General features: G+C 50.4%; 1 protein-coding gene across 11 annotated transcripts in view; it reads right to left on the bottom strand.

Moving 5' to 3' along the window:
• Positions 1 to 9,676, bottom strand: part of MX1 (MX dynamin like GTPase 1) — a 37,980-nt gene extending 28,304 nt beyond the window's left edge. The window contains exons 1-5 of one of the 11 annotated variants that reach the window (XM_077995179.1): positions 9,536 to 9,676; positions 7,533 to 7,690; positions 5,574 to 5,682; positions 2,316 to 2,391; positions 742 to 863 (exon numbers count right to left, since the gene is read on the bottom strand). In XM_077995179.1, coding sequence (XP_077851305.1) covers positions 742 to 846 — 105 coding nt within the window. In that variant the 5' untranslated portion in view covers positions 847 to 863; positions 2,316 to 2,391; positions 5,574 to 5,682; positions 7,533 to 7,690; positions 9,536 to 9,676. 11 annotated transcript variants of the gene reach the window in all.
• Positions 9,677 to 13,112: the final 3,436 nt, after the last annotated feature.

Below are 13,112 nucleotides of genomic sequence, written 5' to 3' on the forward strand. Positions count from 1 at the left end.
CTGTGTTTTTCCTAAATGATTCAATGTTTTTAAAATATTGTTTGAAAAATTGTTTAACATTGCCTAGGAAAACAGAGCCAGCCTGAAACAGACCAATGATCCATGGTAATGATCCATGGTAATAGGAAACTGAGCACTCTGAGTGCCTGGACACTCCCTGCACTTACTCCTCTCAACAGCCATATAAAGCAAAGACTATTATTCCCATTTTAGATATGGAAAACCAGGCTTATAACAGGAGGAATAACTGCCCACGATCACACAGCTGGGAGTGTCGGCGTCGGGACCAACTCAGGTTGGACTGATTCCAGGGGCCATGATTGCTTCCCACCAAAAATATGTCTTGATTCTGGGCAAAAAATGCACCACGTGGCTTCCCTACAGAGATAATATCCTAATGATGCCCCACGGTTTGTAGCTTGAGACTGAATCATGATGTGGGCAGGAGAAACAAACCTAGTGCTCCTTGAAGCCAGGGCCTGGGCCAATTCCTACATGAACCCATCAACAGCTCAGCCGGTGGCCCCAACCCCAGCAGCACCTCCATCCACAGTCAGCTAAGGCAATGAGTCTACACTTGGTTGTAAGCTGGCAAGTAGAGGGTCAGGATCTGCATCCTGGCACAGGAGAGGTGAGAGAGCAGGCATCTCTGGGGCAGCAGCAGCACCTCTGTAGAAAAGGGCAGCCTCGAGTGGACACGGCTCATGTCACATGGATAGCGACTTTCAGAGAGCAACTTACCGAGCCCGGACTTTTCTGGGCCACGTCAGCATCTCCATTCAGTAATAGAGGTTGGGATGCAGCAGCTGGATCAGCTTTTACAATGTCCACTTCAGAAAGAACCATCTTCCTTCTAAGTTAAGCTTAAAATAAAGCAGATGCCTATTCAACAGATAAGCAGCTGAGTGTATTCAACCATGGAACCAAACCCACCACCAGAAGGGAAGGCCCCTGAGGGCGGGGACTCTGACTAGTTGTTCTTGGTGATGTCCCCAGAGCCTAGAAGAGTGCCTGGGACATGGTGTGTGCTCCCTGGCTCTTTATTCACAGAAAGAGAAACAGAGGGACCCAAAGAAGCCGAGGTCAGATGAAGACACACGCTGCCTCCCCGCTCAAGACGCTTCAAGAATATCCCTCTAGGCCTGGCGCCGTGGCTCACGCCTGTAATCTCAGCACTTTGGGAGGCTGAGGTGGGTGGATCATGAGGTCAGGAGTTCAAGACCAGCCTGACCAGATGGTGAAACTCGTCTCTACTAAAAATACAAAAAAAATTAGCTGGGCATGGTGGCGGGCACCTGTAATCCCAACTACTCAGGAGGCTGAGGCAAAGAATTGCTTGAATCTGGCAGGCAGAGGTTGCAGTGAGCTGAGATCATGCTCCTGCACTCCAGCCTGGGTGACAGAGCAAGATGCTGTCTTAAAATAAAAAAATAAAAATAAAAATAAAGAATATGGCTCTGTTCCCCAAAAGATTTTCTGTGTATCTCCTGTCATAATTTGAGGCCAAATTTCAAAAATGTTTTCAGTATAAATTTGAATAGGATAACAAAGGACACAATTTCTGATGCAACTGTAATACAATTTAAAATTTTACATTTAAAGGCCGGGAGAGGTGGCTCACGCCTGTAATCCCAGCACTCTGGGAGGCCAAGGCGAGTGGATCACCTGAGGTCAGGAGTTTGAAGCTAGCTTGGCCAACAGAGTGAAACACTGTCTCTACTAAAAATATAAAAATTAGCTGAAGTAGTGGCACATGCCTGTAGTCCCAGCTACTTGGGAGGCTGAGGCAGGAGAATCACTTGAACCTGGGAGGTGGAGGTTGCAGTGAGCCGAGATCACACCACTGCATTCCAGCCTGGGTGACAGAGCAAGACTCTGTCTTAAAAACAACAACAAACAAAAACAAAAACTTTACATTTAAAAATAAAATTGTTATAGAACTGTTTCCAGTGTAGCCAAGGGAATCCAAATGTTATGGTAATTTGACACCCAAACCTTTAGTTTAAAAAAAATGTGAGCTCTAAGTCTTTTATGCTCTTTCTTTTGATCATCAATTTCACATTTTCATTCTTTTTCTCCCACAAGTGGGGGAAATGAAATGTCATTCATTTTACTCTTGAAAGCATGTAACTGACTGCCTTATATTGTCTGCACTACAAATACACATGTATTTGAAATTCATTTTTAAAATGTTGTAGGACAAGTGTCTAAATACAAAATTTTACAGTGTCCAATAATCTTGGATAAAAGTAACTGAAAATCTTTCTCCTATGACTCAAAATAAATGTTATAGAAAATAGCATGCACCAACTTACCTCCAATATACGTTCCTTCAAATAAAAGTAACGTCAACAAGTTAGATGGTATCACTGAGCTGTTCTCCTGCACCTCCTTGAAATCAAGCAAAGTATACAAGTAAGACCCAAACCCGCGGAACATCCAAGAGTACCCACCCACCCAGTCCCATTCCCAAGACTGAGAACCGTGCAAGTGCAGGAGGTCTGAAGCCGATTCTGATTTCCCAGAATCCTTTTCCTATGTTTCCACTATTTTAACAGATGAATAAAGCAGAGTTTTGCTGCAAATCTGCTGCCTGGATCAATAATATGTAAGGATGCTCTCCCTTGCTTCTCCTCACGGGAACCTTCCCCGAGAGCCACGTGATCTTTGTTAATATCATGGGGGTTGAAGGGACAGGTTAAAACAAACTCGTCGCCCTGCTCTGTAACATATCTAGCTGCACACCTGAGCCAACGCCATTTCTCCTGTCACACTGGAGTTCACAGAAATGTCCACGTCAGGATGGTCGGGAAGCACTGCCACGGGTTCATGCTGCCTTGGCTAAAGAACAGGTCCCTGACGCCAATACTGAAAACTGTCCTTTTCTGTCTGCCTTCCCCGGGTTTAAACGCTTCCAGGACAGGCATCCTTGTTTGATTTGGATGGGAAGGAAGGGATGTATTCCTTTTTTTTTTGAGACAGAGTCTTGCTTTGTTACCAGGCTGGAGTGCAGTGGCACGATCTTGGCTCACTGCAATCTCCACCTCCCGGGTTCAAGCGATTTTCCTGCCTCAGCCTCCCGAGTAGCTGGGACTACAGGCGCCCGCCACCGCGCCTGGCTAATTTTTTGTATTTTTTTTTTTAGTAGAGATGGGATTTCACAGTGTTAGCCAGGATGGTCTCAATCTCCTGACCTCGTGATCCGCCCACCTCTTTTGTCAGGTAGGAGTGGAATGGTTACAAAAGGCAATCCATTGTAAACGGTACTTATGGAGTCTGACAATCTGGAAATTTATTCCCTAAAACTCCCATGCCTTTAGAAAGACCTCATGTGCCCAGGGCATCCCAGGCTCGATACCAAAGACCACCACTTCATCTGCCTCTCAGGAGTGCCAGTCTTCTGGGCTATGGTTGCCTCAGTTGGACTTTCTGCAGCCAGATACGGAGCATTGTTGAGACCAGGACTTGCACCTCATGACCACGGGTTCCACTCAATCAGCTGAAACAGGACTTGGTGAGTAGATTCCCTTCCCTAATTTGTTTCATAAATTGAGATTTTCTGAAAGCTAAACCTTATGGGTTTTGTCTGTAAACCATAAACGTTTGCACCTTTCCCTGATCATTCGGAACATCCGTTTGGATTTCAGGGACAGGGCAGTCTCGGGAGTTCAAACTGATTTCTTACTCCTCCATGGAGCTCGGCATCCGGCTGCAGTCTTCAAACTAAACCAGCTCTGGCCTTGGAAGAGCCAAGAGGTGGTGACTCCTAGCTCTCCATCCCAAAATGCTCCTAAAATGTCTCGGCTGCACCCTGTGTTTGCAGAGGAGGCTGCAGGGAGCCTGGACATGCCTCCCACCTCTCTCTTTTCCAGTCCTCCATCCACTCGTCACTGCACAGCCCCACTGGTCAGAGCCTGAGGTGTTAGGTGGGCATGGATGGGGTTATGCACCAGGCTCTTCTCACATCCTGAGCAACTGCCCCTGTGCAGGGGCTTCCTTCCATCCCTGCCCAGGTCAAGTTTGTGCCCATGACATATAATAATGACTTGTGACTCTAATGTCTCAAAATGGAGGCACTCGTATTAGGTGGCATTAAGCCCACAGTAGTTTTCTTTAGAAACAATAAACATACACGTTTCTCATTTTCGCTCTTAGTAAAGGGGTTTTTCTTCAAAGTGGTAATCGTGTGTGGTAGACTAAGGGGATGAGGGAACACTTGCTGTGGCCCAACGCCACCAGAGACCCCAGTGGATAAGGATCCGGTGGCAGGCACACCCACGGAGGATCGCAAAAGCAGCAAGGGACTGGCAACGTCTGAAGCATTTTCAGAATCTTAGCAGTGAGATTTCTGAAAGCTTTTTCCTGACTTTGGCAGCTGGGCAGCCCAAGATGAGGCCCCTGGAGGAACAGATTTCCCTCCACCACCCAGCACTAGAGAGGGACTTCCTGATTCCCTGGAGTGGCTGTCAGTGAGCTGGCCTCCGGAGCCTCCACTGTGGGTCCTTACCCTAATCACTCCCTTTAATCATTGTACTGTGAATGTCTGCTCAATTGTGTGTGTGAATTGCTCACAATAAATCTTGAATTTGAGAATCGCTCATTGCCTACTAGGTCATCCTGAAACCTTTTGGGAAAGTGACAGCACACAGCTGGAGGAAATCTGGTTAACAATTAAAATGAACCTGACTGGGTGCAGTGGCTCATGCCTGTAATCCCAGTACTTTGGGAAGCCAAGGCGGGTGGATCACTTGAGGCCAGGAGTTTGAAACCAGCCTGGCCAACATGGTGAAACATTGTCTCTACTAAAAACATACAAATCAGCCAGGTGTTGTGAAGTGTGCCTGTAAACCCAGCTACTCAGGAGACTGAGGCACCAGAATTGCTTGAACCTGGGAGGCAGAGGTTGCAGTGAGCTGAGATGGCACCACTGCATTCCAGCCTAGACAACAGAGTAGGACCGTGTCTCAAATTACAAAAAAAAAGAACCCAACGGCCCACTTCATTTCTGCTGTCCCTTGGAATGGTGGTGGCTGGATGGCGGCCTTCTCCACTCCAGATTTCAGGGCGCGGGAGTTTTCCTGTAGCCTCCAGACCCAGAAACGATCTCCCAGCAGTGTGGCCACAGAATTCCTGCAGTGAGAGTGGAGGTGGCATCCAGGGTTGCCAGGGGGTTTCTCTCCTTGTGGGGAAGCTTCCTCAGCTCAGACCCCATAGAGGAGCAGGGATGGGAGGTAGGATTCAGCCCCCTTCCTCTCCCAAAACCCCTAATAAGCATCACCTACTACCTACGCTCTAGGAAATACCTAAGATGCAAGTCTACTACTTTCCTAACATAATCCAGTCTAGTTTTTTCTTTCATACACTTTTAAGTTCTGGGGTACATGTGCAGAACGTGCAAGTTTGCTACATAGGTATACATGTGCCAATCCAGTCTAGTTTTAAAACTAACTCTTGCAGGACTGACATTCACCTTTTCTTAAAGCGTTTTTCCCCCAAACCCCACTAGCATTTAAATTTGTTATGAATAAAAGAGAGAACATCTTGCACTTTAGACCAAATGCACTGCTACCTACCAAAGCCCCTGAGCTGGGTGAGCAGGTGGGCGGCAGCGGCGCCAGGGAGGCGGTGGGAGGCGTGTCCACCGCGACGCTGGGATTCCTGGGCGGCAACTGCGGTCCAAGGCTGAAAGATGACGGAGCCATTTTAGGAGCCCTTTGGGACTGACACCGGGGGTGGAGGTAGACGCGTGGTTAGCATCACTCCACTCTACTTCCCAATAACAAACGTGATTTAAAATTTGACCAAATAACTTGGGCCATCCCAATTGCCCAGCTCGGCAGTCACCCGCTGTTAGTGTTGATAGGGTGGGGGCGCAGGTCTCAGCTGTGCCCGGGCTCCTTCTGCCACCCCCGGGACTGTCCTGCCTCCCTTCGTCCACCGCACCCACTCCATGATCCCGGCCAACTACGCTGGACCCCGAGGGTGCGTCCACCCCACGCGCCGGGGAGGCCCCAGGCATCGCATCCACTGGGGCGGTTGCGGCGGGGGAGCACCCGGCAGCGGTCTTCCAGCGCATGCCCCATCTCGGCCCAGATCGGAACCCCCTTTATTCAACAGGATAGGCGAGGACTCCTTGAACCTTCCCTTCCCAGCGACCTCCGCACTCTGACTTGGGTTTGCTTTGGCGCGTTCGCAGGAAATAGAGGTCGATGGAAAGCGGTGGTCCGCGTTCAGGTGGGCTCGTGGCCCACGCAGCAGTGGATCTGAAACTTTCCCGGCGCCCTTTCCCGCTTACTAGAGTCCCTCGGAAACCTCCCCCGAGCCCCGTCCCCCACCCCTTCCCAACCTCTCCTGCAAGAAGGCCGCGGGTTAGCGGGGGTGTGTCTGATGAGTCATCAGGGGCCTGGGCAGCCTGGTGGGAATCAGAATCAGGCGTGCTCCGAGCCCGCCCATCAGCGCCCTTGCTATTATTATTATTATGTTAGTTACTAGCAGCCGAGAAGATGCCCCCGCCGTGCCCGTGCTCCGGAGTGCTGGTCTCCGCCACGAAAGCCGCTCTCCCAATGCCCGTTTCCGTGCTCCTAGCGCGGTTACTGGGCGCTGCCCCCAGAAGCGACACTCACCGGTCCCTGCGCAGTGCAGGAGTGCGGCCTCCCCTCTCGCTCCGCAGCTTTTACCCCGCGCCCCGCCCCGCCCCGCCCCGCGAAGAAACGAAACTCACAGACCCTGTGCTGAGGGCTGCTCCGGGCGCAGAAACGAAACCTAACTCCTGGCCCCGCACTGGCAGCACGTGCCTCCCGGGAACTCGCGGGAGACGCAGGTTCTCGGGCCGGAACCCAGGCCTGCTGAATCAGGAGCTCGTTTCATCACGCCCGTGTGAGGATCCAGGTGCTCCAGAGGCTCGCTAATGGCCGGGAGTCATCCAAGCCTGCACGTATCCTTGAACCTAGGCATGCCCTCACCTCCCCGCTCCCCCTCGTCGGTTTTGAAAACAGATGCATTGGTAATTGGGGGTCTTCAGTTCCTGCCCAGGGCTCACTGGGATGATCCCAGCACCAGCAGGGATTCCCAGGCATTGTGTGCCAATGGTTGCAGCGCCCCTATTGTCCTGAACTCCGTCCAGCACTCCCACCCCCACCCACCCCCATCAGGCACACCCATATCATCTTCCTCCTCTCCCATTTCCAGGCCTCCCTGGAGTTTGGCTCATCTGGTCTCTCCAGGGTGGAAACGGGTGTGTGGAAGGAAAATAAAATAGTAATAATAAAATTTAAAATAATAAACATAGGTAATAGTTAACATTTAGTATAAGCTATTTAGAAGTAAGACATAGGCTAAAATTTTAAGCAGCCTCTCCCAGCACTGCTAACAAGTTGCAGATGCAAGCTTATCTCGAAAGCTTATCACCTGCCTTGGGACCCCAGCCTTATCCAGCTTGGAGGATGACTAGTCAGGATAACTAAATCGCCAATTTCCTCAGAATTGTCACGGGTTAAGTAATTTACTGTCTTTGTCTGAAGCCTGTATCCTACCTTGTTTTTCCTGTCTCAAACGACAAATAAGCAAGCTGCTTTCTTTGTTGGGGTCGGCAGTCATTTGGGGCATGAGCCTGCTGTCAGCCGGGGTGCCCGAATTAAAAGTTCTCTTTTGGTCTCCAAAGGTCTCTTTGTCTTCCTTGGATAGAATTTTACTGCAACAAGTGAAAGGGGTTGGGGAGGGCTGAGTCAAGCAGACCCATGGGTGGCCCTCCCTTTGGGAGCTCCCATTCCCGGCTAACTGGCTGTTGAGTGGGAGATGGCATTTCCCTTTGGGAGCAGTTGGCACCCCACTTCCATTCTTCTTTGCTCAGCTCAGAGTCCCTTACAAGCCCCGCTAAAGACTTCCATGATGAGGAAGGGTCACCCCCAACCAACCCCAAGGCCCAGAACCTACCCCAGCTTTAGGTCCTGGGGTCAGGGGCAACCTGGATGGAATCAAATTCAATACTGCTGCACCTACAAGAGGGGCAGGAGCCCCCCAGCCCGCTCCCTGTGCTGAAGTCTATTTTGCTTTGCAGGATCCACTCCTAGGGCTGGGCAACCCCATCCAAGCGGTTCTTCATCCAAGGGGTTCATCCAAGGGAAACACAAGTTCTCCCAGGAATCAGCAATGACCTCACCTCAACACACATACACACACACACACACACACACACTCATCCTCTCTGGCCTGTTACTGCCTAGTCAAGAACCCAGGCAACAGCACATCCTGGGGGGCTGTGAGCAGGCTGGGCTGATGCTTTCTGAAGCAGGAACAGTGCCTTGGGAATGCAGGGTAGGTGTGAGCAGAGCTGGCACTCATGTGAACAAACACTTAGTGATGCTGCTGCTACTTCCAACAGCGGGAAGCTTCCCTAAGGGCCCTTGTTCACAAACAAAATCAGAAAGAGCTGAAGGCAATTGAAAATCAGATAGAGGCACAGCCTCAGCCAGGGCAGGGCGTGGAAGGGCAGTGAGGCACCCTGCCCAGGAAACAGCACACATAGCTCACTCCCAGTTGGTGCAATGCCTCCTTAAGTTTTAATGCCCTAGGCACTTCCCTTGTCCACCCCAGTCCCTCCCTGGCCTTAGATTGTGGTGCTTCATTGCCTCTAATATGCATATGATATGGCAGGGCCCTGGGGAGCACAGGTGATTGTTTTGGGGTGTAATTCAGCAGTCATACAATAATAGCTCATGTCTACTGAGCAGGTAGTATGTGTTAGGTGTCAGAGAGAGACAGGACTAGCTGGATTTCCTAGGCCAACTAAGAATCCCTAAGCCTAGCTGGGAAAGTGACCATGTCCACCTTTAAACACGGGGCTTGCAACTTAGCCCACACCCGACCAATCATGTAGTAAAGAGAGCTCACTAAAATGCGAATTAGGCAAAAACAGGAGGTAAAGAAAGAGCCAATCATCTATTGCCTGAGAGCACAGGGGCAGGGACAGTGATCGGGATATAAACCCAGGCATTTGAGCCGGCAATAGTAACCCCATTTGGGTCCCCTCCCATTTTAAGGGAGCTCGGTTTTCACTCTATTAAATCTTGCAACTGCAGTCTTTTAGTCGTGTTCGTTACGACTGGAGCTGAGCTTTCACTTGCTGTCCACCACTGCTGTCTGCCGTCCACAACTGCTGTTTGCCACCACTGCAGACCTGCCGCTGACTTCCACCCCTCTGGATCCAGCAGGGTGTCCCCTGTGCTCCTGATCCAGAGAGGCGCCCATTGCTGCTCCCAGTTAGGCTAAAGGCTCGCCATTGTTCCTGCATGGCTAAGTGCCCAGGCTGGTCCTTAGCCAGAACACTTACCACATGCCCCAAGATTCCATTCCTTAGAATCTGTGAGGCCAAGAATCCCAGGTCAGAGAACAAGAGGCTTGCCGCCATCTTGGAAGCGGCCCGCCATTATCTTGGGAGCTCTAAAAACAAGGACCACCCGGTAATATCAGCTAGAGGGACTCGTGTGCAATCACTCACCTTAACAGCCACCCTCCCAGAGGAGTAGGATTATCATACCATGTTCTCCATGAGAAGACTGAGGCCTAAGGAGCTGGGTTCCATACTGGTAGAGCTATGGTTCCAATTCAGGTGATTATTCTCCAAACCTGTGCTCTTCAGCACCTCCTCGCTATGCTGAAATCAAGAGGCAGCTTCTGTACTTAGGAAGCTCACAACCTCCCACCTAAATTGCAGGGGGTGTACGCTCTACTAAACAAACAGCAGTTACTCTTTTTTTTTTCTACCAGATAAGTTTCACACTCTTAAACTTTGAGAATGGCCCTCTGTTCTTCCAGGCAACTTCTGATCCAGTCTCAGTCCTCCCTTGCCATCCCTGAACTCAGCACCCAGGTCACACTCAGAGGCTTTGTTGATGCCCGTCCCTCTGCCAGGCTGCCCTCTGTCCACAGGCTCAAAGGGAAATTTATCTCCCCTGCCTGAAGTAAAGGAGTAAGAGAATGGCTACTCCCCAAAGCAACCCTGAAGGCTGCTAGTTGACCATTTTTATGATTATTCTTGATTATATGCTAAGCGAGGGGTGGATTATTCATGCCTCCCCTTTTTAGACCATATAGGGTAACTTCCTGACGTTGTCATGGCATTTGTAAACTGTCATGACGCTGGTGGGAGTGTAAAAATGAGGACCACCACCAGTCACTCTTGTGGCCATCTTGGTTGTGGTGAGTTTTTGACCAGCTTCTTTATTGCAACCTGTTTTATGAGCAAGGTCTTTAGGACCTTTATGACCTTGTGCTGACCTCCTGTCTCACCCTGTGACTTAGAATGCCTTACCCGTCTGGGAATGCAGCCCAGTAGGTATCAGCCTCGTTTTACTAGCTCCTATTTAAGATGGAGTTGCTCTGGATGCGCCTCTGACAACAGAGATCTGTTTGGGAAAAAGAATGGCAGGGTTGATGGCTCAATTCCCAGGCTTGATGTTTCCCTTGGCATAAGGAGTTTGGGGGTCCTGAGATGTTATTTTCTTTGGCACACCTGTCCTCCTCCAGGCCCAGGTGGACTTACATGCCTGACACCACAGGCTCCTGGGCAGGCAGGGCCCAGTGGAGCCTGGCCTTGTGGCACTGGCCTGGCCTCTGCTACGAGGCTGAGGACCGGGTCAACCGGCAGCCCCAGGCCCAAGCTGGGTGCCACTGCACTTGGGATCCGGGCACAGCGTGGTTCGGTGCTCCTGGAATGAATGAATGGGGAATCGGAACGCCGGCCCTGGTCCTGCAAAAGCGGGCCTCAGGGTTCTCCACTGGGCTGGCTTCTCCCTGCGCTCTCTGCCCCCATCGCGAATTTCCTAGACAATTCAGTTTCGGTTTCATTTCTGCTCCCTGGTTTCCAGAAACGAAAAGTCAAATTGCATGACTTCAGGCTTCAGAATCCAGGGTGCGGGGAAGAAGGGGGCGGTGCCACGAGGAGGGGGTGGTGGTGCTCACAAACACCACTGGCACCTCCCCCAGCTTGGATCCTGTTCTGCTGGGCTGGGAAGGGGGGCGGTCGCGGAACGGTGGAGCATCCCATAACCGGCCAACCTGCCCATCCTCCTGGCTGCATTGCCTGCAAATCTGTCCGCCTGCCAGCGCCTCCGCCCCCGCCTCCGCCCCCCCGCCCCCCGCCCCCCGCCCGCTTTGTCCTGCCTGGGCGCGAGTACAGGGACTGGTTTTCTTTGCCTCGTTTCGTTTCCTCTTCTGTGCGTGTGGTATAGACCCATGCTTCTCAAAGGGTGGTTCCTGGAACAGCAGCATTGGCTTCACCTGGGAAATTATTAGAAATGAAGGGTCCGGGGCCATCCCAAGACCTCTGCATTAGCACTCGTATTTTAAGGGCCTTCCTCAGGTGATCCCTTGGCAACTGGGCATGAGAGCGATGGCGTCTGGCGTGGTTGCTCTTGGCCCTCAAGGTCAAGGCGGGACTTTTCCTTCATGTCTGCCTGGGGCCCACCAGAGGGCCCTGCCGGGAGGAACAGAGGCTGAAATCCTTTTATACTGGTGAGCTTTAGAGAGTCGAGCTGGGGGCTGCAGGACCTGGGTTCAGGCACTGTGTACAGGTGGCCCAGCTACTGAAGGAAAGCAAAATATTTTACCCCAAAATCTTTGTTTTAATTTTTTTTTTTTTTTTTTTTGAGATGGAGTCTCATTCTGTCATCTAGGCTGGAGTGCGGTGGGGGTGATCTCAGTTCACTGCAACCTTTACGTCCTGGGTTCAAACGATTCTCCTGCCTCAGCCTCCTGAGTAGCTGGGACTATAGGCGCCCACCACCATGCCCAGCTAATTTTTTTTTGTATTTTTAGTAGAGAAGGGGTTTCATGGTGTTAGCCAGGATGGTCTCGATCTCCTGACCTCGTGATCCGCCTGCCTCAGCCTCCCAAAGTGCTGGGATTACAGGCGTGAGCCACTGCACCCGGCCACTTCTACTACTTTTATATTTCACTCAGCTCTCTACATTTATTTCACCTCTAGGTACTGTTAAATCCTTCCCCCATGATCTGGGATTTTTGGGTTCCCCAGTGAGGATGTGTGTTTGGAGGTGCTTTCCCCTCTTCCATCTCGGGCGCTCACAGTTTTTCGGCTGTCTCACAGTGTTTGCAGTGACAAGCCACTTCTTTCAAAGGGTCTGTGAATTATTTTGCTTTTCCTGCTGTGTTCCTGAGGTAGTTCTTGGAGAAAAAGCTCACAATGTGTCTCCACATGCTGTTCTGTCCATCCAAGTGGGAAATGTACATGAGTCCTGCCTCTTAACCACCTTTTTCCCTCTGAAAAAAAAAAAAAAAAAGCCAGCTTCTTCCTTTTAGGTTGACATTCTTAATTTTGGAAATCAGTGCTAATGAAACCCAAGTGTTCCTTATGGAAATGTAGTTTGAAGAGTGAGGCTCCCTTGGACCTCCCAGCCTTGTCTAGCTTCTGTGTGACTGTGATGCATGGGTGAGACAAGCAGAGGAACAACACAGACTTCCCACAGAATCTAGAGAAAGAATACCTCTGCTGTTTTAAGCCACTAAGTTTTGGGGTGATTGTTACACAGCAATAGATAACTGGAACATATCCCCGAATTCCACATTTGGAAGATTGCAAGTAATCGATCAGTGTCAGTCTCTCCACGATCATTTGGTTTGCTTCAGGCCAGATCTGCTGCCTTTTGAATTAGAGATACCGTTTTCCAAGTTTTTGGTCATTGCTCGAGTTTTGTGTTCAGAATGCACATGTCTATTTTCTTACTTGCTGTAATGGACCAAATTATGCGTCCCCCGCCTGCTCCCCACCCCCTACCACCCGCCACACAAATTCATGTGTTGAAGGTCTTAACTCTCAATGTGACTGCATTTGGAAGTAGGGTCTTTAAAGAGGTGATCAAGCTTAAATGAAGCCCTGAGGGTGGGGACCTGATTTAAGAGGACTGGTGTCCTTGTAAGATAAAAGAAAGATGCCAAGCATAGACCTGGTGAGAAGGTGGGCAGTCTGTAAGCCAAGGAGAGAAACCTCAGGAGAAACCAAACCTAGCAACACTTTGATCTCAGACTTCCAGCCTCTGGAGGTGGGAGAAAATAAATTTCTGTAGCTTAAGCCACCCAGCATGTGATATTTGTTATGG

Source organism: Macaca mulatta, chromosome 3 (assembly GCF_049350105.2).
Source record: "Macaca mulatta isolate MMU2019108-1 chromosome 3, T2T-MMU8v2.0, whole genome shotgun sequence".
NCBI classification, from domain to species: domain Eukaryota; kingdom Metazoa; phylum Chordata; class Mammalia; order Primates; family Cercopithecidae; genus Macaca; species Macaca mulatta.